General features: G+C 50.7%; 1 protein-coding gene and 1 long non-coding RNA gene across 11 annotated transcripts in view; both read right to left on the bottom strand.

Moving 5' to 3' along the window:
- Window positions 1–25,490, bottom strand: part of LOC128078421 (rho GTPase-activating protein 32-like) — a 65,015-nt gene that overhangs the window by 5,714 nt on the left and 33,811 nt on the right. Inside the window, exons 1-9 of one of the 10 annotated variants that reach the window (XM_052678596.1) lie at window positions 23,017–23,055; window positions 22,225–22,295; window positions 21,718–21,857; window positions 21,542–21,626; window positions 21,048–21,154; window positions 2,293–2,378; window positions 1,545–1,622; window positions 1,116–1,238; window positions 459–536 (exon numbers count right to left, since the gene is read on the bottom strand). In XM_052678596.1, coding sequence (XP_052534556.1) covers window positions 459–536; window positions 1,116–1,238; window positions 1,545–1,622; window positions 2,293–2,378; window positions 21,048–21,141 — 459 coding nt within the window. In that variant the 5' untranslated portion in view covers window positions 21,142–21,154; window positions 21,542–21,626; window positions 21,718–21,857; window positions 22,225–22,295; window positions 23,017–23,055. Of the gene's footprint in view, window positions 1–458; window positions 537–1,115; window positions 1,239–1,544; window positions 1,623–2,292; window positions 2,379–4,103; window positions 4,211–4,597; window positions 4,683–4,773; window positions 5,239–18,053; window positions 18,177–18,482; window positions 18,554–19,229; window positions 19,316–21,047; window positions 21,155–21,541; window positions 21,627–21,717; window positions 22,296–23,016; window positions 23,184–24,015; window positions 24,187–24,340; window positions 24,396–25,490 lie in introns of those variants that run through there. The other 9 variants (XM_052678597.1, XM_052678594.1, XM_052678601.1 and 6 more) reach the window with 9 other exon arrangements.
- LOC128078423 (uncharacterized) lies at window positions 10,144–11,768 on the bottom strand. The gene is made up of 3 exons (XR_008205646.1): window positions 11,633–11,768; window positions 10,475–11,444; window positions 10,144–10,285 (listed from the first exon to the last, which is right to left on the bottom strand). It is a non-coding gene; the product is annotated as an uncharacterized LOC128078423 (long non-coding RNA).

Genomic DNA, 25,490 nt, shown 5'->3' with positions numbered 1-25,490 from the left:
CGAGATGCAGCTGCCATCCCCAGCTCTGAGCTACCCAGCCTTCTGCAGCCAGCAGCAGCAGCAAGCACGCAGAGGCTCTGTTACCCTGCCTCATCTCAGCTGACAGGCAGCGACTTCCTAAAAGACGCTGACTTCACCTTCTGCATGGGTGCAAGCACAAGTGCTCAGAGACACTGAAACACGTGTCCTAGCTGCTGCATTTCCAAAGGTGCGGTTCAGTGGCCGTGACCTGATGCACGCTGTGAGGGCTCTTCTTTCTAAGTTAACTGAGGAGGCAGTTTCCTACAAAGACCAACTTTCAGCTCTGGCCCAAGCCCACAGCAAAAGGGAAAGTCCTCTGACACCAGCACAAGGAAACCATTTTCCATGTGGAGCCATGCTGTGCAGGCAGGGCAGCTCTAAGCTGAGATTCCTGCCTCGACCGAAGTTGCGCTCTCACGTCTGAAGCTTGGGCCTACCTGAAAGCCGTGCTTGCCTCTCCAGCGGGGGCTCAGCTCCTGAGGCGGCATCTCGATGACGCACACGAGGTCTCCCACCTGCAAGAGATTGCAACGTCAATCCCAGCTACAGCACAGCTGAGAGGAAAGCGCAGCTCAAATGACTGCATTCTTCTGCACTGCCCAATATCGTCAAGCTAGAGAGCGATTGCACCAGTGCAGCTCTTAAGGCATTTGCAGTCGTACAACTGAACGTGGAGGTAGAAGAGTCACTACAATACACAACATACGGAATTCAGCTGTTCAGTATGAAATGGTTCTCAAAAGCAGCAGGCTCTTTGCCAAAGGGAGAGCTCCAATTAAACCGCAGGCATAAGTCAGCCAAACAGAGCCTGAACAGATCTGCACACTCCATACACTGCTCTGCCATTGCTCAGAGACCAGGCTACCACACTGGGCAGTAGCTCTTGGATCACAAGATCCAAATGCAAAATAGAGCCATAGTTTAGAGATGGCTGAACTCCTCCCTGCATCCAACCCAGTGCAAGTCTAACCTGGAACCGCATCTGCTGGGCTTCACCACACCAAACACTCTGAAGGTGTCTGAGAATATTCCTGATAGCTTCACATGTTATACTCTTCTGTACAGGACAACAAGGAACGCCCTTAACTGCTTACCTCCAAGGAGAGTTCACCCGGTGCCTGGGCAACGTATCTCTTAATAACGTGGGCAGCAGCAATAGCTGGGATATTAAGAGATGACTCCTCACGGACCAGCCGGGGCTTCCCGTTGTTCTCAGCCTGAAACAGAGAGCACAGGCCATGGTGAGGAGCTGAGGGCAAACGAGGAGGATTTCAGGCTGAGGAGCATGTCAGCAGAGAAAGCTGCAGGAAGTGCACTCCGTCCTTATCATGGGCACACAAGAAGGAACGGCAAGGCTAAGAACATGCCCGCAGCAAGGAAAGAAAGCCTTGAAGGCAGCTTTTCAGTGACACCGATAGAGCCGCAAGGATTCGCTCTCTCTTGAAAAGCAGGAGAGCACATCTGCAGCTCACTCTGCTGGCTCAAGTCAGGGAACAAAGACCAATCAGAGCTCCGTACTCTACCTCCATCCGTGCGATGTCAGGCCCACAGCTGATCTCGCTGCACGCGACGCCCATCACAGCAGGCACGACAAGCTGGAACTGAAGAGAAACACGCTCATATTTTCTCTCTTCACACACCACAGTATTGAGAGACTACTGGAGAACTACCCTTGGCTATCCTCTGGCACAGGCAGGTGCTCTAGAAGCAACCACTCTGTCCACTCCGTTCAAATGGGACAGCCCATTAGGCAGCATTTGACCAAGCGGCTGTCCCTCTGCTAGCAGATGGGGACTGGCACAAAGCAGCAGATGCATTCGCCCAGGGCGCTCTGACAGCGCAGCAGCAGGGCAGTGAGAGGAATCATTGCTGCAGGTGCATCTGCTCCCCGGCCACGGCTCCCAGCAGCCTCACCACCGGCACCTGCTGCAGCCCCGCACATCAAGGATTTCCTCTGCTTGCATCTCTGCTGTGCTCCCTACAGCTGCCGCGCACACTCACACTGCCCAGGCATGCGTGCTTGTGACCTTGGGTCACACTGTGCAGCTCGGCACAAACTGGGCCTAGGACTCTTTGCCTAAGGGATTGCTTTCCTTCAGACCAGCTGGTCACAGCACCACACACAGCATCCTCCACAGGACCGAGCTGCAGGGGAAGGGAAAAAACCCACACGGGACCAGTGTCCCATCAAAGCTGGGTGAGGCTGTGTTACCAAACATGGTGCGACACAGTGCTGGTCAACCACGTGGGGGGACAAAGCGTGGCACGTACCTGGCAGGAGATCAGAACAAGGTAGACAATTCCTTGAACTCGCAGCTGTTTCTTGTCACTTTGCTCTGTGCTTCCACGAGCGAAAGCTGCACCAAGGGAGCGGGTAGAGGAGAGAGAAGGAACAGGTCTGTGAGCTTGCACAATGGAGCAAAGATGACAAGGGAAAAGCCATGGGACAAATGCCATCTTTGTGGATCGCTTGGGAATGCAGGTACTGGCTGAAAGTTACGTCTGATGGACAAGAGTAAGCAGTGTGAGCTGCTAGGAGCTCCACCAGACAGCAGTTTTCAACAGCTCTCTGCCCACCCGTCCATCCCACGCTGTCTCAGCTTACCTACAAGATATGCTGCACAAGACGGGGTGAAAATGAAGGCACTCAGTCGCTGCACAAGGGCAACAAGCGAGCTACTCACGCAGAGCTCAAGCGCTCCAATGAAGGGACGCAGCACGCACTGCTCCTCCCCTCATTCCAGCCTCTTGTGACATCACTAAGGGCCACCAGGCTGCTCCGCCATGACGACAGGGTGGGGAGGCAAGACCATGTCACAGGACCAGAAGATTCCAACACCCAACATTCTAGAATCAGTGGGCGGTTGGAATTCTACCTCAGCCCAATCCTGCAGAAGCTGCCATGGGGTCTTCATGACCACAGCGCAGGACCCAGCGCTTGCTCCTGTGCAGCCTCGTACGGCTGGCCTCAGGCCGTCCCTCTGCAGGGCCTTCCTGCCCTCGGGCAGATGGACATTGCTTCCCAACAGCGTACCTCGCAGCGCAGGGCCTATGTACAATCCACACTGCAGTCCTATAGATCTGTATCAAGCTATCTATACCCAGACACACAGTCACCACTACCATCTTCTTTCTCAGTCTTGAGGTACACCATTCAGCGGTTTCATTGCCATCAAACAACCCCACTGACGACACACTGCTGACACAACGTCCTTGCAAACACAGCGGCAACTCCTGGCACCGATAGCTCCGGGTACAACAAGCACAGGGCTCTGGGTTGCTTTGGATGCAGTTGCAGCATGGATCTGAGGGCTTTGTGGAAGGGGATATATTGCAAATGGCACCGACGTTTTCAGACCATTTCTCTTTCGGCATGGTCCCAGCACCTGGCATGCTGATCATCATCCTGAATATACATTTTGTCAAAGTTCTACAACCAATGAAATAGTTCCTTACCAAACGCAATCTGATCACTCTTCTGGCCATATTTTGTTCCAGCTACCGCTTCCTGCGGGTGGCACCAATAGCGCTGCATCACCTATAGCTCTCTGCTCTTACAGTTCTCATGCTGTCTGGGCAGTCCTCGTGGCCTCACAACTCTCTCATGCCACACGTGCCACATTCTGAGGCACAGAAGATATATCGCGCTACTTCAAAACGCCTTTTTTTTTTTTTAATATAATGATACTAGGGATAATCATCTGGAGCTAGAGCATTATAAAAAAATTCCCTTTAGTTCAACCATAAGTCTGCCCCATGGACTCCAGAAGAGCTCTAAGAATATGCAGGGTGGACATGGATGGCAGCTACCATAAGAGTAAGCAATGAAAAATGAGGTTGGGAGCCACGCTGTGTCATTGCATCTGCGGGCAGGGATTTCTCCTTGGACTGAGCAGAGTGCAGATGTCGCCTGAGAAAAGAACTTAGGATCATTCAGGAAAAGCAAATGAGTTGAGTAATTAACTGAAGAAACTCACGTTCTAAAGGTACTTAGAAGGAGAGAGTATTTCCCAACAGAATGGGTTTAACTGTCTATTCCCTGTTTTGCTAGACAGGTCTACTCTATGTATGCTTAGACTGACCTGAGAGGGCATGCTTCAGCACACCCCACAATTTCCAGTTTCCACATCGTCCAGGCAGCGCAAGTGCGGTGTACGTCTCCCTTGGCACAGACATCAAGCTTTTCTTCCTGTGCAATCAACTAATTATGACGGGGGAAGGGGACAGTACAGGCCTCACAAGAGAAGAGCCTGGGGGAACGATTTTAGAGCTGGGAGTCAGGCAAATGACTCGGCTCAAGTGCACCTATACCAATGCACGCAGCATGAGCAACAAGCAGGAGGAACTGGAAGCCATTGTGCACCAGGCTAACTACGATCTAGCTGCTGTTACTGAAACATGGTGGGACTGCTCCCATGACTGGCGCGTTGAGATTGATGGCTATAAGCTCTGCAGAAGGGATAGACAAGGAAGGAAGCCAAAATACTCATCAATACTGAACTTATACTGCAATTCAGGAACCTCACAAGCAACCTGAAAAAAGCGTCTTTATTCACAGAGCTGCTCAGCTCCTTACCTTCAGAAGCTCATCCTCGCCAGCATCAGGAAACTTGTCATGCCGGGAGTCTTTCAGTACCTTGGCGATGAAACGCATCCCGTAACTTCGAAGGAAATAAAAGGCAAGTGAGAATTCCTCACGGATGAACCCACTATTAACTGCTGCAGGATAACGCGGTGACACACCAGACTTACGGGATTTGGTCAGCTGAACAACGATGGCAGACAGGAACTTGTCTGTCACTGCCTTCACATCTCGGATTGAGGCATCCAGGTGCGTCCTCACCTCACCGTGATTAAGAGCTTGTTCAGGTGCAACATCGTACGGCAACTTGCTATTTGGAAAAGTCAGATGTGAAGGTGAGCACTCCTCAGCCTAATATACTTTTGTCAGTGCCAGGCAGAATTTTTGGCTTGACACACAAACAGATCCACGCTCACCTGGCTGCAAAGAGCTGCACGTTCACTTTCGTTAGAATTCTAGCACTGAAAGAGCAAAGGACTTCTCACGTCCTCTGCTGTCCCTGCAGCAGTCGCTGTGAGAACAGGCCCAGCTAACTCTGAACTGTATCTTTCTGTACCACATGCAGACACGCTCTCTAGAGTCAAGAAGGTCACCTGCGATACGCAGTAGTACCTCAGGTCGCAAATAAATCAGTGAAAACACAAGCTGCACATTGCAGTGTTAAGATAGTAACTCACGCAGAGTGCTGCGCTGGGACAGTTGTCTTTTACTTCATAGCATTGCTTTTCCACCACTTCCCTTGAAGTGCCTTAAAAACAAAACAAATACAACCAACAACAGAACCCTCAAAATCTGGTGAACATCAAGCACTGGAAGAAACACAGAACTCTGACTGGGGACGGATGGGAGCCCATCAAGACTTTATAGACACAGATTAAAGGGAGGACAGGGACAGATGACGTAGCGGGGGAACTACAGGCCAACCAACCAGGATGACCAGGTGGATGAAACCTTCTCATGGGCAGACAGGAACAGCTGCATGCTGTGATTCTATGAACACGGCCTGTGTTGACAAGGACCACAATGCTCATCTCGTTCCAACCCCCCGCTGCGTGCAGGTTCACCAACCGCCAGCCCAGGCTGCCCAGAGCCACATCCAGCCAGGCCTTGAACGCCTCCAGGGATGGGGCATCCACAGCCTCCTTGGGCAGCCTGCCCGAGTTGTGGGCAGAGATTGGCTTGGTAGAGTAAGAGCTACGGTATCTGTACCTATGAGTTAACACAGAAGAAATGCTTTGGGGCTTTTCTTGGCCTATCTCTTCATGAGATTCACTTCTAATAGGCTCAACACCCCTGTCACAAGATGATCTTTATACCTTTCAGAAGAAAGCCATCTCGAGCTGATGGAAAAAAGCCGGTATCCATTGGACAGATGCATGCAATGAATCCAGGGATGGTTTGGAACGATTAATAGAGCAATGCAAAGCAGCTGAGCAACTTTCAGAAAAAAACAGTAGCAACAGCTTCCATACCCGGCCTCACCATTCTGAGATCCCATCTGGTTCACCCAGCACTTGTAAATATCCACTGGATCCGTTCTGACGTTGAGCGATTCGTCCTCAATTATTTCCTTCACAACTGGGGCCAAGATCTGCCTCAGTGCGTTCTGACCACGGGCACCACGGTTGAAAGAGCGCATCTCAAAAATACAGAGGAAACAAAGGGAGTTCTACACAGGCACAACTATTTTCTTTCAGTATTTCAACAAGTAAGCAATCAGCAACAAAAGCCATTCACAGCATGCCGCTATGGGAAATCCAGCAGCAGAGAATAAAGCATAGACATGCACTTTCCTGAACTACTACTCCAAGAAAAGATAATAATAATTAAACAAACCTTTTAGGCGTTACCTGTTGGAGGGCACATACCATCCTCATACTTAAAAGCATCAAAAAAGGCATGACTGCCTCCAACATTATATGTATTTGCTATTCCTAGCAAGTTGTGAAGCTCCGTATCAGCCAGAAGTCATAAACACCAAACTCCTAAGTGCCAATCAACTCCATTATGCCGACAGACAGCCAGAATCCTTAAGCCTGACAGCCAGTAAAAAACCCAAACCAGACAGCATCTGATTTTCAGCCTCCTCATCAGTTTTGGAAAACAGTGACCTTCGCGTCAGCTTCACTCTGGCCTGTAAAGCCCAAGCTCGCAGTCTGTGCCAAGTCCTTCTTACTAGACAGCAGAGAACTTAGATGGGAATGAATCTTAGGAAAGCACTGCAGTAGATCAAAAATAGTGCCTCCCTGAGCAAGAAAGCATTGGCTAAAGAAAAATGGCTTTAATCCTAAAGAACAAAGGTAATTCCTCCTCCTTCCAGGTTACAGAAAGGACTGACGTGAAACAGCATGAGCAGAAGGCAGGGACAGTTCAGCATTATCAGCTAATGAGCACGGGACATCACACAACAACAGCTGCAATTTTAGCAGCGGCCCAAACTCAGGCAACAGCAAGGCTGTGTCCTATGCTACAACGTACTTGATCTCTTCCTGCAATGCTGTTTGCAACAGCCGCAACAGCAGAGATTCCTCTCTCTGACTGGATGCGTAGTTATGCAGCGTGAAGATGGCTGAATCCATGAACTCTGTGGGTTTGTTTTGAGGCATCTGCAAAAGCAGCTTGGCCAAGTACGTTGGAGTAGTCTAAAACAAGAAGAAAAAGTACTTAGTGCACGTGTATAATCAATGACTATTAAGATGTTGTCATTATGAAATAAACAAGAGAGTTTGACAAAGCAGACTAAGCTAACAAAAGGAGAATAAATAGAAGGCTTACCCCTATCCTGGGCTCACTTACAAAACTCCAGCAGAGCAGATCTCCAGACGAGATCCTTCCCCACTGGCAGCCAGCTCTTAAACAGGTCTAGGAGGGCTGTAGCCTGGCTGCACCCCTTCCAGCAGCACAGCTGCATTGCCTTCACCTGTGCTCCTCTGCCTGACTCACTGCTCGCCTCAGGTGATCAATCAGAGGTTCAGGCCATGACTCAGCAGTTCCCATACAGCACGTGTCCACAAAAGCCAACACCACAAAGACAGACAGCGCCTCAACACTGCAGAGCATAAGCACAGACTGTTCCAATACACGTAAGCATCTACGACAAGAGCAGTGAATGAAAAGCTGCATACCTCAAGTAGAAAAGATGCTGATAGGCTTCCAGCTTTTCCCTCTCCTCTTTGCTCAAAGCTTTCAAACCTCCCTTTTGCTCGTTCAGCGTCATCACGTCACAGAGCTGTTCCTTGTTCTCCTTGCTAAGATTTTTGCTATGAGAAACAACATCCTGCAAAGAACACAGAGGGACAGATTCCACATTTAAATAACACGCAATATGGGAAAAAGCTGCACGATAGCACTTCCTTATGTGTGGATAAGGCAGTCAAGGTACATCAGGAGATCATGAAGTGAAACATTATCTGTTGTAGCAGCGATTTCTGTCTTGTCCCCACGTTCCAGAATTGGTTGAGAACCTACAAGGACTAATTGCTTTGAGCAGGGACTACTGTCAGAGCTGGTAGCGTTCTGAAGATGCTTGAAAATGCCTTTCTTTCTCAACTGTGCTTGAAGCCCCAAGCCCTGTTTCCATTTTGCTGACTCCCTGCCTCCACCGCTCTGATAACGATGATACTTTTTGCTGCCAGCATCAGCCCAAGAGCTGGAGCCTCCTTTGGAACTGAACTTTACTGCTGCCATGGTTCAGATTTTACACAAGGTCAAGCCTAGCACCACGCTATTCAGGACCAAAGGAAAAGGTGACTGTAACTTCAGCTTGAGTTAAAAAAAGGCACCGCTGTATCAGCAACGTTGTTCTTGTGTGCAATCAATCGTCAGCAAAGTGACAGAGGGGGCTTCCATCAGCCAACCAACACCAAGCAGCCTGAGCACATTTCCTGCTCCAAAATCACCTCCCCCTTCTGATACAGCACACAAAACGTGAGAAGAAATTGAGGTGTGCAAGTCCATGACTCACGTAACCACAAGTGAAGAGACAAACACTTCTCAGAGCCTTCAAGCATACCATCTATTGCTTTCCCTTGGTCCCGAGTGGGTTTTTTTCTGGTGCTTTGTTTTTAAAACACTTGAAGCCTTGATGTTTCTGCTGCAGTTCTCTTTCTAGGGATACATAGTAATAAGTGGAACAGTTAGGAACTTACTGGGAGGAAAACCTGTAACTCTGGGGGAAATACTTCCCACTGCATCTGAGTAAGTGAGATCCAGGCTCAGAAGGTCCTCATGCTAACTGCCATTGGCCTCAATTCACTCTCCTAGTCTCCCAGCACTGCATTTCCTACCTGCAGTGTCATTCTGTTCTTCACTAGCAGTCCAATCTTGAGGTCCATGAGATTGAGGTCATTTTCAAGCTGTTGATTAGATCGGACCAAGGTCACAGCTTCCTCACACAGTTTCATTAGCTCCAGCTCCTCCTGAAAATCTGGGTCCGATCGAGCAAGTGAACCAATTTCCCAACCACAGCCGTAGGTGGGTTTTCAGCATTAACTAAAAACAAGAGACAAAACAGCAGAGGACAGGAAACAAATTAATGCATGCGTTACCTCTGTGCAGACAGCATGTCAAGCAGCAGCCAGTCCAGGATCAAATTAACACCAATGGGCTTGAATAACTCCTGACAGCATCCGGAACTTCTGGCATGGAATAAATCAGGACAGAAGTCAACGCTATAGGATGAAGTCAGTATCAGCTTAGGGGAGTCCACCTTGCTGAACTTACCCCAAAGATCAGCGCTCCTATTTCCCAGCAGCAAAAGTACTACCGTGAACCAAGTTTGCACAGAATCACAGAATGTCAGGAATTGGAAGGGACCTCCAAAGATCACCTCGTCCAATCCCCCTGCTGGGGCAGGATCACCTAGATTAGGGCACACAGGAACATGTCCAGGTAGCTGCTGAATGTCTCCACAGGAGATCCCACAACCTCTTTGGGCAGCCCATCCCAGTGTTCTGTTACCCTTGCCGTGAAGAAGTTTTTCCTCTTATTTATGTGGGACCTCCTATGCTCCAGCTTGCACACATTGCCCCTTGTCCTATCACTGGATGTCACTGAGAAGAGCTTGCCTTCATCCTCCTCACGCTCACTATTCACACATTTATAAACATCAACGAGGTCACCCCTCAGTCTCCTCCAGCCTTTCCTCACAGGGAGATGCTCCACTCATCAGGGCAGAGTAGAGGGGAAAGAGCACCTCTCCACCTCCTATCCGTACTCTTTCTCATACACCCCACGATGCCCTCTTGGCCACGAGAGCACAGTGCTGGCTCATGCTCCTCCTACCGCCCACCAGGATCCCCCGATCCCTTTCTCCTACGCTGCTCTCCAACAGCTCAGCCCCCAACCTATACTGGTACTCAGGTTGCTCTTGCCCAGATGCAAGACTCCACACCTGCCCTTGTTCTTTCTCATTCCGTTTCTCCCCACCCAACTCTCCAGGTCTCGCTGGAAGGCAGCACAGCCTTTTGCTGTGTCAGCCACTCTGACCAGTTTTGTGTCAGCCGGGAGAAATGAGGGCTTCAACTTGGATCAGCTCCTTCTTTCCATCACTGTTGTTATGCGGCAGGCTGTCAGCTGAACCACAGCCATTTGTGCTTCCTAACAGCTCTCCGTTGGTGGAAGCACACAGCCCAGCATCACTACATGCTCTGGCTCTGCTCGGTTGACAAGAGCACGAATCACCTATAAAAGAATGAACAGGGGTTGGTGTCAAACTCTCCCAGGCTGAATTACAAAAGTGGTTCTTGATCAGGGGAGAACTGAAGGTGTCAGGTATGGGCTGGAACGCTAGAAGGGCAATCAAGCCCAGTGACAGCATGCATTCTATGTTGCTGGAAAGCAGAGCTTTGGAAGCAGGATTTGCACTCTTACCTGCCAGCACTACGACTTGCATTTCTGCAGGCTCCCTGGCATTGCACTGCAGTTGGCGTTTGCCCACAGAAGATGGTTTTCCCAGGCTGAAACAGGAACACCAACAGCCAGCTGCTGATTCCTTCAAGGAATGGACGCGGCCGGAGGAGAGAGGTGCTAGGGAGCAGCCAAGGCATCACAGTGCATCCAAAAGCCCTGAAAGGCATCACAAAGCCACCGCCAGGAAGCTTGGGGTCACCACGAGCAGAATCCAGGATGCTAGAGATTATTTGCTACCGTACCAACTGGGACCTGCAGACATCCCAAAGCCAGACAGAATGGGAAATAACCCAGAGCTCTGCTTCGTGCACCCTGCAGCCTCAGCGTTGCCAGCTGAGGTGCCTTGCTGTGTGCCGCATTCATCCCAGTCCTCGTGAATGAAGACTCCACAGGCAGTCAAGGCGTTGAGTGAGTATAAGTGCGCTTTTATTATTAAAGGAAAACACAGGAGGGCGTGAGAGGTCCAGGTAAAGATGGAAATCGTCCTCTCTTGGATGGAAAGATCACGTAGAGAGTGGCTCAGAGCTCTCAGAGATGCTGCACGGTGCCTGGGACTGGAGGCCTGATTGTACGCCCCCCTCCAAGAGGCTCTGCTGCTCCTCGCTGATGCTGACCTGCTCCTGCACAGAGGTGTTGCTGTCCGGGCACTCGGACTGTACTTGGGCTGGGCTGCACTGCAAAGGTGCCGGGTCACAGTCCAGGCTGGTGACTGCGGTGCCTGGTGGGCACAGGTCAGCATCTTCAGCACAGCCAGGAGAAATGAGGGCTTCAACTTGGATGAGCTCCCTCTCTCCATCACTGTTGTTACGTGCAAGGCTGTCACGTGATCCGCAGCCATTTGTGCTTCCCAAGAGCTCTCCATTGGTGGAAGCACACAGCCCAGCTTCGCTACTTGCTCCAGCTCTTCTGGGTGGACAAGGGCTCAGTTCATCTAGGAAGGATACACAGGGGTTAGCGCCAAACTTTCACAAGCTGAATTACAAAAGGGGTTCTTGATCAGGGGAGAACTAAAGGTGTTAGGTATGGGTTGGAACGCTGGAAGTAGATACAAGCCCACTGACAGCAAGAATTCTATGTTGCTGAAAAGCAAGGCGTTGAAAGCTGGATTTGCACCCTTACCTGCCAGCACTACGATTTCTATTTCTGAGGGCTCCCTGGGATGGTGCTGTGGCTGGCGTTTGGCCCCAGACGATGGTTTCCCCAGGCTGAAGCAGGAACACCAACAGCCAGCTGGTGATTCCTTTATCTTGCTGGGTGGACTGGGTCTGGAGAGAGAAAACAGGGAATGGCGTGAGTCGTGCGTGGCGCAGGGTGAGGGAAGAGCTGCACTGAGCTCGTGCCAACAGTTGCTTGTTCCTAGCACCGCCTGGTTCCTGCTGAAACACAGCTTAGAAACTCGCTCCATTTCAAGCAGTTGAGGATGGTTCCATTCCTATAGCTCAGCCCTGAAGTCTTGCTGGCTAAATTCCCCTCAACTGTGTCAAGCAAGATGCAGAGCATGTGAGGTCCACAGGCTCCACACCTGTACAGGACAGCATCAAAGGGTGGCTTTGATTGAGTAGGCAGGCATAACTGCTGGCTGAGGAATTGCACAGCCATAAAGGAACTTCAAAAGCATCTCTGACTCTGACACTGACAGCTCATCGGCCCATTTCACTGCCATGTCTAGTTTCTAGTGTCAGCAGGTCTGACCAACGGCTCTGCGTAGAGGAGATCCGGAACTGGATTCAGGCACGAGGCTCTGAAATCTGGAAAACCCCAACGTTTCCAGGTAGAGCCAGCACAGGCCAGGGTAGACGTCAGCGTGGCTTTGTGCATCTCGTCACTGCCTGCCCAGCAAGGAAGGAACGGCACCGTTGTGAGGCTAAACTGAGCCCGGCGGGCAACTCAATGTTAGTTGAATCTCACAGTCCAAAGGGAGGGGAGATTCACTGCAACACTTCAGGCACCATTCATTAAATCTAATTTCCACAAGTTTAGGCACTAGAAATAATGGAGACAGAACAAACACAACCCACCCAAACAGTGATGATAGCTGCTGGAAAACAAAGTCCTCTTTACCTTTCAGGTGGAAAGTCGATGACTGTGTGGAATTTCCCCCGTACAGCTGTGGGGCCTTCTTCCACCTCTATGTCCCTGCTCTCTGTCACAACGACAGGAGAGCTGCTGTGGCCTCGCCTCCGTGCCTGCGCCTCCTCCAGGCTGAGCAGCTCTGTGGCAGCAGAAGACGCCCGCACAGACTGGGGCCCTGAGAGAGAACTGTGCCCTGGAAGGGAAAACCACAGGTGAGAGCCAGGATCAGAAAGCGGCAGCACAGCCATCGCAGGTCCGGGGGAGCTGCTGTGTTTTCCTCAGACTTGCTTATCCGAGCCACTGGAAGAAGAGCAGCTCAAAACAACCATGTGCTCAGAGGTGTGTCTATGGCAAAGGACGCAGTCATAATTAGGAGCAGCTCCCTGTATCGAAACAGGCAAACAAAAACCCTAGAAAAGGGGGACAGGGAACTGAGAAAGCTTCGCTGCCACACGTTAATCAAGCTTCACCTGCTTGCAAAACATCATAATGATGGTGACAGTTTTCTCCTTGTCACGTTTGGGCTTGCACATTCTCAGCATCCAGCAACTGGACGCCAGATTCCAATCTAAGCCCAGAAGTCTGCTGTTCCCTCGACAGGAAAAGTGTATTTCAAAGGACTTGGAGAAGGCCTGCATTTGATCCAGGTGTCTGACCAAGATAAAGCTAATGGAGGAAGACACTCACCTGCTCCATCTGCAATGTCCGATCCGGATGTGGAGCAGAAGAGGACGTCTGTGTGGTCGATGATGAATTCCACCACAGCCGACTGCGTCTGCAGTTCCGTGCAGGCAGCTCTCCCGCTGGCGCAGGCAGACTCGCTCTGCTGTGATCTGTAGAAAAGGCAGGTTTTAGAAGTCATTCAGCCAAGATCGCTTCCCCAGGTCTGAATTACTGCAGCCCAAAGCTGTCACATTTGTTCTCTGGAGACTTCCGCAGCGGGCATATAAGAGATGCCACTGAAGAAGTTCTCCTGGCTGATCAAGGACACACCAGTCCCATCTAAACAAGAGAGCAGCAATGCTCAGCTAGAAATTGTGCCCACGTGGGGTTGGAGAACAGTCCAGGCTCCTGCTCTGCTGTCAGCCACTCACTGCACATTTTACAGGAGAAGAGCACATGTGGTGCAGAAGAAGGGAGGACTGCTTTATTCTACTGGAGAACAGATGTAAGCGTTCTGTTGAAACGGAAAAAGAAGTTTACCTTAGGAGGTTTGGAGCCCACACAATGGCTAAGTTCTTAGCGTGCATGTTGGTGACAGAGTTCTTTGCAGCAAGACAGGCCAAGTGTCTCATCAGGAACACCAGGGTCCTGGGAAACAAGAGAGGCAAATGTTCAGCACCAGCCAGCATGCCGTGCTGCCACTCACAAAGCAAACCTCAATTCACACTAGTTGTTATTACTGCTACTGATGCTGAAGATGAAGTAGACCCAACTTGACCAAGTGCCACGCTGCAGCACCCAGCACCAGCACAGCACAGCCACAGCCATCAGCTGCACCAAGCGTGCCCCCGTGCCCAGGACCTGACCCAATAAATTAACCCTGTAAATTAAACCCGTGTAGCCTTCAACCGCTTCAACATACCCAGGCATCGTGTTGCTCACGTGAGACAAAGCCTGGAATCGCACCATTGCCCTCTGAAGTGCAGCAGGGCTGAGCTCAGCAGGCTGAGGGCAGCACTGACCTGTAGTGAGGAGCGGGCAGCTGCTGGATGACGTCCCGCATTCTGACCAGCCGCTCCTCCTCTGTAGTGGCACCAACAGCATCCTGGAAAAGGGCAGAAAGGGATTGAGACACAAATCAGGCGAGATACCTGCCGCAGGGTCGGGAACCATGGGCACAGCGCGCTGCTGGTCAGCACTGAGAAAGATTTTAGGCCTCCCCAGAGGCATCTGGCAAACATAGCGGCACGCAGCTGGTGCCACCAAGGCCAAGGAGTCCAAGCACCGGGCCGGTTTACAGCCTGGTTGGGCAGCTCAGCTCCTCGCAGGGGGCATTCATCTGCAAGTACACTTGGCTATTAATCCCCTTCCTGTTCCAGAAATAGCTGGGGAATAGCAAAAAACAAACAAACAAACAAACAACACAGGAATTCTCGCAAGCATTGTGAATATGGAAATAACCACCTCCTGGGGCCACCAGAAGTGGCATCAGCACGAAGCAGGATGTGGCAAAGACATGCGAGTAAACCCCATGGGGCTAACAGAAGAAGGGCCTCAGAGCTGGGGCACTGCTGCAGCCATCTCCCAAGAGGCCCAGCGAAGAGGGAAAGGAAAGGCGTTGCCTCGTGCTTACCGAGAACTTGTCGTACAGCTGGTCGGTCAGCAGGGGGGTCGGGAGCTCCCTGAAGTACATTTTGCAGAGGGAGCTCGCGCTGTGAACGTCGCGGACGGTTAGCTCAGGAACCTGCTCAGACTCAAATTCCTGGCTGCAGAGAAGGACACGAAAGCGGTTGAGAAAGAGGAAAGCAAGTCAAAAGCCACACCCAATGCAATCAAGAATCAGAAGGGCTTCCTGATGTACAGGAGAACACAAACACTCGGCCACCAGCACCACGTCAGCCGTGCTGGATGGGATGTTCCCAAAGGAGACCTTTTCTCTGTGCTAAGGCATTGCCCGCAGGCCTCTGAACGCCCGCAACAGGGCACGTGCCCCTGCTGGCAGCTGTGTCTGTCAGTCGCAGCACTCTTACCGCAGTCTCTGGACGTTGGACGCCACGCCGGACAGGCGGTATATCCCCTGCACCACGCCATGCTGCTCGATGAACTCGGCGCAGCTCTGGAGGACCTGGGGGACTAAAGAACACGTGCCGGCGGTTACTGGAGCTCCTCAGTCAAGTCCTGCCTCAGGCTGCGCTCCCGTCACATCCCATCCACTAAGCCCAGCCGGGCTTGGCTGAAGCAAATACAAACGTGCTTGTCTCTTGGGAGCATTTCCCTTGCAGCCATCACCTCCTCAGTTGATCTTTCAGCCATCAACTCCCATTCCCCGTTTCTCCACTGGTATCAACCTGCCCCTTGCTACATACCATCTCCCTTTCATCTCTAGGTTCTCAAACAGGGAAGCTCTCAGGAATGGGCTGTCCCTTACCATCACGACCAGAGTGGAGAAGATGCTCTCCCAGGTCACGGCCAAACACCCTCTCCTTCTCCACCTCCCGCTCTTTCCGTTGCTTTGGGCGGGCCTTCACCACGGAACGAAGGAAGGTGAGGAGCTTGCCGCGCTTCTTTGGCACTGCACAACAAAAGGAAGAAACCAGTTCATCTCAGGTTTGGCTCCGTTGGACGAGGCCGAGCACAACACATTCTACAGAGCACCTCAAAACGGGAAGAACATGATGAGCAAGTGCGTACCAAAATGGATTTTCCCCAACCCTGGAGGAGTCCAAGGCCAGACTGGATGGGGCCCTGGGCAGCCTGGTCCAGTCCCACATTAGACGTGGTGCTTGGTTGGCAGCCCAGCTTGAGGCAGGGGCTTGGAGCTTGATGATCCTCGAGCTGCCTTCCATGCCAAGCCATTCTACAAGGATTCTAGGATATCCCCAACTCCAGTCATAAAACACAGGAGGACTGGGCCAAATCTCTGCACGTTCTGATGGAGTTGAATGCACTCCTCTTGCTTAGCTTGCTCAACCTGGGCATTAAGGACCCTCTTGAAAAGCCACGTTCTGATCAAGCGTGTCACTAGCACAACCAGACCTCTATCTGTCCACCAGGGACGCTGGCTGTTCTCAGCCTCGTACTGACTTGCAGGAGAACTGCCTTTGCCTTCCCTCATTCTCACTGCCTACAAAACACCAGCCATACGCCCCGTGCTATGCAGGAAGGATCATCAGCACAGAGGATAAGGGGGGAAGGATAAGGGAGGTATTAAACATGGAACACACCCAAAAAAGACTCCATTTAGCTTCCCTGCACCATCAAATGTCTCATCGTACCTGGCTTTGGCACTGAATTGATGAGAGACTCCGGGATTTTTCCGTTAATGAGCTCCACACACTCACCAGGGAAAAATCCAACCTGTAACAAGAAGAAGAGAGGTGCGATTCTGAAGGCAGCGTTTCTCAGGCCTGAACTGTTCAAACATCACCTTTTCCTCATCACGTGCCTGCCGGATGCTCCGTAAGACAATCCAACCAAAAAATGGCCTGCTTAAAATTAATAATTATTCCAAATTGGCAGGCAAATATCCATAAAACTGTGTATGGAGCGGGGAAAGAACAAGTATGCTATGCACCCCTAAATCTCAAGCGTGCCCGAAGGGAAAGACTTCATACAGAAGCTATATATTATGATAGATTGATGCAGCTAGATCTGAGTTAGCACAGCCTATGAACTTTCTGCTTGCTGACCGAGATGCAGCTGCCATCCCCAGCTCTGAGCTACCCAGCCTTCTGCAGCCAGCAGCAGCAGCAAGCACGCAGAGGCTCTGTTACCCTGCCTCATCTCAGCTGACAGGCAGCGACTTCCTAAAAGACACCGACTTCCCCTTCTGCATGGGTGCAAGCACAAGTGCTCAGAGACACTGAAACACGTGTCCTAGCTGCTGCATTTCCAAAGGTGCGGTTCAGTGGCCGTGACCTGATGCACGCTGTGAGGGCTCTTCTTTCTAAGTTAACTGAGGAGGCAGTTTCCTACAAAGACCAACTTTCAGCTCTGGCCCAAGCCCACAGCAAAAGGGAAAGTCCTCTGACACCAGCACAAGGAAACCATTTTCCATGTGGAGCCATGCTGTGCAGGCAGGGCAGCTCTAAGCTGAGATTCCTGCCTCGACCGAAGTTGCGCTCTCACGTCTGAAGCTTGGGCCTACCTGAAAGCCGTGCTTGCCTCTCCAGCGGGGGCTCAGCTCCTGAGGCGGCATCTCGATGACGCACACGAGGTCTCCCACCTGCAAGAGATTGCAACGTCAATCCCAGCTACAGCACAGCTGGGAGGAAAGCGCAGCTCAAATGACTGCATTCTTCTGCACTGCCCAATATCGTCAAGCTAGAGAGCGATTGCACCAGTGCAGCTCTTCAGGCATTTGCAGTCGTACAACTGAACGTGGAGGTACAAGAGTCACTACAATACACAACATACGGAATTCAGCTGTTCAGTACCAAATGGTTCTCAAAAGCAGCAGGCTCTTTGCCAAAGGGAGAGCTCCAATTAAACCGCAGGCATAAGTCAGCCAAACAGAGCCTGAACAGATCTGCACACTCCATACACTGCTCTGCCATTGCTCAGAGACCAGGCTACCACACTGGGCAGTAGCTCTTTGATCACAAGATCCAAATGCAAAATAGAGCCATAGTTTAGAGATGGCTGAACTCCTCCCTGCATCCAACCCAGTGCAAGTCTAACCTGGAACCGCATCTGCTGGGCTTCACCACACCAAACACTCTGAAGGTGTCTGAGAATATTCCTGATAGCTTCACATGTTATACTCTTCTGTACAGGACAACAAGGAACGCCCTTAACTGCTTACCTCCAAGGAGAGTTCACCCGGTGCCTGGGCAACGTATCTCTTAATAACGTGGGCAGCAGCAATAGCTGGGATATTAAGAGATGACTCCTCACGGACCAGCCGGGGCTTCCCGTTGTTCTCAGCCTGAAACAGAGAGCACAGGCCATGGTGAGGAGCTGAGGGCAAACGAGGAGGATTTCAGGCTGAGGAGCATGTCAGCAGAGAAAGCTGCAGGAAGTGCACTCCATCCTTATCATGGGCACACAAGAAGGAACGGCAAGGCTAAGAACATGCCCGCAGCAAGGAAAGAAAGCCTTGAAGGCAGCACTTCAGTGTCACCGATAGAGCCGCAAGGATTCGCTCTCTCTTGAAAAGCAGGAGAGCACATCTGCAGCTCACTCTGCTGGCTCAAGTCAGGGAACAAAGACCAATCAGAGCTCCACACTCTACCTCCATCCGTGCGATGTCAGGCCCACAGCTGATCTCGCTGCACGCGATGCCCATCACAGCAGGCACGACAAGCTGGAATGAAAAGAAACACGCTCATATTTTCTCTCTTCACACACCACAGTATTGAGAGACTACCGGAGAACTACCCTTGGCTATCCTCTGGCACAGGCAGGTGCTCTAGAAGCAACCACTCTGTCCACTCCGTTCAAATGGGACAGCCCATTAGGCAGCATTTGACCAAGCGGCTGTCCCTCTGCTAGCAGATGGGGACTGGCACAAAGCAGCAGATGCATTCGCCCAGGGCGCTCTGACAGCGCAGCAGCAGGGCAGTGAGAGGAATCATTGCTGCAGGTGCATCTGCTCCCCGGCCACGGCTCCCAGCAGCCTCACCACCGGCACCTGCTGCAGCCCCGCACATCAAGGATTTCCTCTGCTTGCATCTCTGCTGTGCTCCCTACAGCTGCCGCGCACACTCACACTGCCCAAGCGTGCGTGCTTGTGACCTTGGGTCACACTGTGCAGCTCGGCACAAACTGGGCCTAGGACCCTTTGCCTAAGGGATTGCTTTCCTTCAGACCAGCTGGTCACAGCACCACACACAGCATCCTCCACAGGACCGAGCTGCAGGGGAAGGGAAAAAACCCACACGGGACCAGTGTCCCATCAAAGCTGGGTGAGGCTGTGTTACCAAACATGGTGCGACACACTGCTGGTCAACCACGTGGGGGGACAAAGCGTGGCACGTACCTGGCAGGAGATCAGAACAAGGTAGACAATTCCTTGAACTCGCAGCTGTTTCTTGTCACTTTGCTCTGTGCTTCCACGAGCGAAAGCTGCACCAAGGGAGCGGGTAGAGGAGAGAGAAGGAACAGGTCTGTGAGCTTCCACAATGCAGCAAAGATAACAAAGGACAAGCCATGGGACAAATGCCATCTTTGTGGATCGCTTGGGAATGCAGGTACTGGCTGAAAGTTACGTCTGACGGACAAGAGTAAGCAGTGTGAGCTGCTAGGAGCTCCACCAGACAGCAGTTTTCAACAGCTCTCTGCCCACCCGTCCATTCCACACCCTGTCTCAGCTTACCTACAAGATATGCTGCACAAGACACAAGGGGTGAAAATGAAGGCACTCAGTCGCTGCACAAGGGCAACAAGCGAGCTACTCACGCAGAGCTCAAGCGCTCCAATGAAGGGACGCAGCACGCACTGCTCCTCCCCTCATTCCAGCCTCTTGTGACATCACTAAGGGCCACCAGGCTGCTCCGCCATGACGACAGGGTGGGGAGGCAAGACCATGTCACAGGACCAGAAGATTCCAACACCCAACATTCTAGAATCAGTGGGCGGTTGGAATTCTACCTCAGCCCAATCCTGCACAAGCTGCCATGCGGTTGTCATGACCACAGCGCAGGACCCAGCGCTTGCTCCTGTGCAGCCTCGTACGGCTGGCCTCAGGCCGTCCCTCTGCAGGGCCTTCCTGCCCTCGGGCAGATGGACATTGCTTCCCAACAGAGTACCTCGCAGCGCAGGGCCTATGTACAATCCACACTGCAGTCCTATAGATCTGTATCAAGCTATCTATACCTAGACACACAGTCACCACTACCATCTTCTTTCTCAGTCTTGAGGTACACCATTCAGCGGTTTCATTGCCATCAAACAACCCCACTGACGACACACTGCTGACACAACGTCCTTGCAAACACAGCGGCAACTCCTGGCACCGACAGCTCCGGGTACAACAAGCACAGGGCTCTGGGTTGCTTTGGATGCAGCTGGAGCATGGATCTGAGGGCTTTGTGGAAGGGGATATATTGCAAATTGCACCGACGTTTTCAGACCATTTCTCTTTCGGCATGGTCCCAGCACCTGGCATGCTGATCATCATCCTGAATATACATTTTGTCAAAGTTCTACAACCAATGAAATAGTTCCTTACCAAACGCAATCTGATCACTCTTCTGGCCATATTTTGTTCCAGCTACCGCTTCCTGCGGGTGGCACCAATAGCGCTGCATCACCTATAGCTCTCTGCTCTTACAGTTCTCATGCTGTCTGGGCAGTCCTCGTGGCCTCACAACTCTCTCATGCCACACGTGCCACATTCTGAGGCACAGAAGATATATCGCGCTACTTCAAAACGCCTTTTTTTTTTTTTTAATATAATGATACTAGGGATAATCATCTGGAGCTAGAGCATTATAAAAAAATTCCCTTTAGTTCAACCATAAGTCTGCCCCATGGACTCCAGAAGAGCTCTAAGAATATGCAGGGTGGACATGGATGGCAGCTACCATAAGAGTAAGCAATGAAAAATGAGGTTGGGAGCCACGCTGTGTCATTGCATCTGCGGGCAGGGATTTCTCCTTGGACTGAGCAGAGTGCAGATGTCGCCTGAGAAAAGAACTTAGGATCATTCAGGAAAAGCAAATGAGTTGAGTAATTAACTGAAGAAACTCACGTTCTAAAGGTACTTAGAAGGAGAGAGTATTTCCCAACAGAATGGGTTTAACTGTCTATTCCCTGTTTTGCTAGACAGGTCTACTCTATGGATGCTTAGACTGACCTGAGAGGGCATGCTTCAGCACACCCCACAATTTCCAGTTTCCACATCGTCCAGGCAGCGCAAGTGCGGTGTACGTCTCCCTTGGCACAGACATCAAGCTTTTCTTCCTGTGCAATCAACTAATTATGACGGGGGAAGGGGACAGTACAGGCCTCACAAGAGAAGAGCCTGGCGGAACGATTTTAGAGCTGGGAGTCAGGCAAATGACTCGGCTCAAGTGCACCTATACCAATGCACGCAGCATGAGCAACAAGCAGGAGGAACTGGAAGCCATTGTGCACCAGGCTAACTACGATCTAGCTGCTGTTACTGAAACATGGTGGGACTGCTCCCATGACTGGCGCGTTGAGATTGATGGCTATAAGCTCTGCAGAAGGGACAGACAAGGAAGGAAGCCAAAATACTCATCAATACTGAACTTATACTGCAATTCAGGAACCTCACAAGCAACCTGAAAAAAGCGTCTTTATTCACAGAGCTGCTCAGCTCCTTACCTTCAGAAGCTCATCCTCGCCAGCATCAGGAAACTTGTCATGCCGGGAGTCTTTCAGTACCTTGGCGATGAAACGCATCCCGTAACTTCGAAGGAAATAAAAGGCAAGTGAGAATTCCTCACGGATGAACCCACTATTAACTGCTGCAGGATAACGCGGTGACACACCAGACTTACGGGATTTGGTCAGCTGAACAACGATGGCAGACAGGAACTTGTCTGTCACTGCCTTCACATCTCGGATTGAGGCATCCAGGTGCGTCCTCACCTCACCGTGATTAAGAGCTTGTTCAGGTGCAACATCGTACGGCAACTTGCTATTTGGAAAAGTCAGATGTGAAGGTGAGCACTCCTCAGCCTAATATACTTTTGTCAGTGCCAGGCAGAATTTTTGGCTTGACATACAAACAGATCCACGCTCACCTGGCTGCAAAGAGCTGCACGTTCACTTTCGTTAGAATTCTAGCACTGAAAGAGCAAAGGACTTCTCACGTCCTCTGCTGTCCCTGCAGCAGTCGCTGTGAGAACAGGCCCAGCTAACTCTGAACTGTATCTTTCTGTACCACATGCAGACACGCTCTCTAGAGTCAAGAAGGTCACCTGCGATACGCAGTAGTACCTCAGGTCGCAAATAAATCAGTGAAAACACAAGCTGCACATTGCAGTGTTAAGATAGTAACTCACGCAGCGTGCTGCGCTGGGACAGTTGTCTTTTACTTCATAGCATTGCTTTTCCACCACTTCCCTTGAAGTGCCTTAAAAACAAAACAAATACAACCAACAACAGAACCCTCAAAATCTGGTGAACATCAAGCACTGGAAGAAACACAGAACTCTGACTGGGGACGGATGGGAGCCCATCAAGACTTTATAGACACAGATTAAAGGGAGGACAGGGACAGATGACGTAGCGGGGGAACTACAGGCCAACCAACCAGGATGACCAGGTGGATGAAACCTTCTCATGGGCAGACAGGAACAGCTGCATGCTGTGATTCTATGAACACGGCCTGTGTTGAGGAGCACAATGCTCATCTCGTTCCAACCCCCCGCTGCGTGCAGGTTCACCAACCGCCAGCCCAGGCTGCCCAGAGCCACATCCAGCCAGGCCTTGAATGCCTCCAGGGATGGGGCATCCACAGCCTCCTTGGGCAGCCTGCCCGAGTTGTGGGCAGAGATTGGCTTGGTAGAGTAAGAGCTATGGTATCTGTACCTATGAGTTAACACAGAAGAAATGCTTTGGGGCTTTTCTTGGCCTATCTCTTCATGAGATTCACTTCTAATAGGCTCAATAACCCTGTCACAAGATGATCTTTATACCTTTCAGAAGAAAGCCATCTCGAGCTGATGGAAAAAAGCCGGTATCCATTGGACAGATGCATGCAATGAATCCAGGGATGGTTTGGAACGATTAATAGAGCAATGCAAAGCAGCTGAGCAACTTTCAGAAAAAACCGGTAGCAACAGCTTCCATACCCGGCCTCACCATTCTGAGATCCCATCTGGTTCACCCAGCACTTGTAAATATCCACTGGATCCGTTCTGACGTTGAGCGATTCGTCCTCAATTATTTCCTTCACAACTGGGGCCAAGATCTGCCTCAGTGCGTTCTGACCACGGGCACCACGGTTGAAAGAGCGCATCTCAAAAATACAGAGGAAACAAAGGGAGTTCTACACAGGCACAACTATTTTCTTTCAGTATTTCAACAAGTAAGCAATCAGCAACAAAAGCCATTCATAGCATGCCGCTATGGGAAATCCAGCAGCAGAGAATAAAGCATATACATGCACTTTCCTGAACTACTACTCCAAGAAAAGATAATAATAATTAAACAAACCTTTTAGGCGTTACCTGTTGGAGGGCACATACCATCCTCATACTTAAAAGCATCAAAAAAGGCATGACTGCCTCCAACATTATATGTATTTGCTATTCCTAGCAAGTTGTGAAGCTCCGTATCAGCCAGAAGTCATAAACACCAAACTCCTAAGTGCCAATCAACTCCATTATGCCGACAGACAGCCAGAATCCTTAAGCCTGACAGCCAGTAAAAAACCCAAACCAGACAGCATCTGATTTTCAGCCTCCTCATCAGTTTTGGAAAACAGTGACCTTCGCGTCAGCTTCACTCTGGCCTGTAAAGCCCAAGCTCGCAGTCTGCTCCAAGTCCTTCTTACTAGACAGCAGAGAACTTAGATGGGAATGAATCTTAGGAAAGCGCTGCAGCAGATCAAAAATAGTGCCTCCCTGAGCAAGAAAGCATTGGCTAAAGAAAAATGGCTTTAATCCTAAAGAACAAAGGTAATTCCTCCTCCTTCCAGGTTACAGAAAGGACTGACGTGAAACAGCATGAGCAGAAGGCAGGGACAGGTCAGCATTATCAGCTAATGAGCACGGGACATCACACAACAACAGCTGCAATTTTAGCAGCGGCCCAAACTCAGGCAACAGCAAGGCTGTGTCCTATGCTACAACGTACTTGATCTCTTCCTGCAATGCTGTTTGCAACAGCCGCAACAGCAGAGATTCCTCTCTCTGACTGGATGCGTAGTTATGCAGCGTGAAGATGGCTGAATCCATGAACTCTGTGGGTTTGTTTTGAGGCATCTGCAAAAGCAGCTTGGCCAAGTACGTTGGAGTAGTCTAAAACAAGAAGAAAAAGTACTTAGTGCACGTGTATAATCAATGACTATTAAGATGTTGTCATTATGAAATAAACAAGAGAGTTTGACAAAGCAGACTAAGCTAACAAAAGGAGAATAAATAGAAGGCTTACCCCTATCCTGGGCTCACTTACAAAACTCCAGCAGAGCAGATCTCCAGACGAGATCCTTCCCCACTGGCAGCCAGCTCTTAAACAGGTCTAGGAGGGCTGTAGCCTGGCTGCACCCCTTCCAGCAGCACAGCTGCACTGCCTTCACCTGTGCTCCTCTGCCTGACTCACTGCTCGCCTCAGGTGATCAATCAGAGGTTCAGGCCATGACTCAGCAGTTCCCATACAGCACGTGTCCACAAAAGCCAACACCACAAAGACAGACAGCGCCTCAACACTGCAGAGCATAAGCACAGACTGTTCCAATACACGTAAGCATCTACGACAAGAGCAGTGAATGAAAAGCTGCATACCTCAAGTAAAAAAGGTGCTGATAGGCTTCCAGCTTTTCCCTCTCCTCTTTGCTCAAAGCTTTCAAACCTCCCTTTTGCTCGTTCAGCGTCATCACGTCAGAGAGCTGTTCCTTGTTCTCCTTGCTAAGATTTTTGCTATGAGAAACAACATCCTGCAAAGAACACAGAGGGACAGATTCCACATTTAAATAACACGCAATATGGGAAAAAGCTGCACGATAGCACTTCCTTATGTGTGGATAAGGCAGTCAAGGTACATCAGGAGATCATGAAGTGAAACATTATCTGTTGTAGCAGCGATTTCTGTCTTGTCCCCACGTTCCAGAATTGGTTGAGAACCTACAAGGACTAATTGCTTTGAGCAGGGACTACTGTCACAGCTGGTAGCGTTCTGAAGATGCTTGAAAATGCCTTTCTTTCTCAACTGTGCTTGAAGCCCCAAGCCCTGCTTCCATTTTGCTGACTCCCTGCCTCCACCGCTCTGATAACGATGATACTTTTTGCTGCCAGCATCAGCCCAAGAGCTGGAGCCTCCTTTGGAACTGAGCTTTACTGCTGCCATGGTTCAGATTTTACACAAGGTCAAGCCTAGCACCACGCTATTCAGGACCAAAGGAAAAGGTGACTGTAACTTCAGCTTGAGTTAAAAAAAGGCACCGCTGTATCAGCAACGTTGTTCTTGTGTGCAATCAATCGTCAGCAAAGTGACAGAGGGGGCTTCCATCAGCCAACCAACACCAAGCAGCCTGAGCACATTTCCTGCTCCAAAATCACCTCCCCCTTCTGATACAGCACACAAAACGTGAGCAGAAATTGAGGTG

This window comes from Tympanuchus pallidicinctus, unplaced genomic scaffold (assembly GCF_026119805.1).
Source record: "Tympanuchus pallidicinctus isolate F22 unplaced genomic scaffold, pur_lepc_1.0 scaffold17, whole genome shotgun sequence".
NCBI classification, from domain to species: Eukaryota; Metazoa; Chordata; class Aves; order Galliformes; family Phasianidae; genus Tympanuchus; species Tympanuchus pallidicinctus.
Note: the sequence above shows the minus strand (reverse complement) of the source record. Positions and strands in the feature narration are given on the sequence as shown.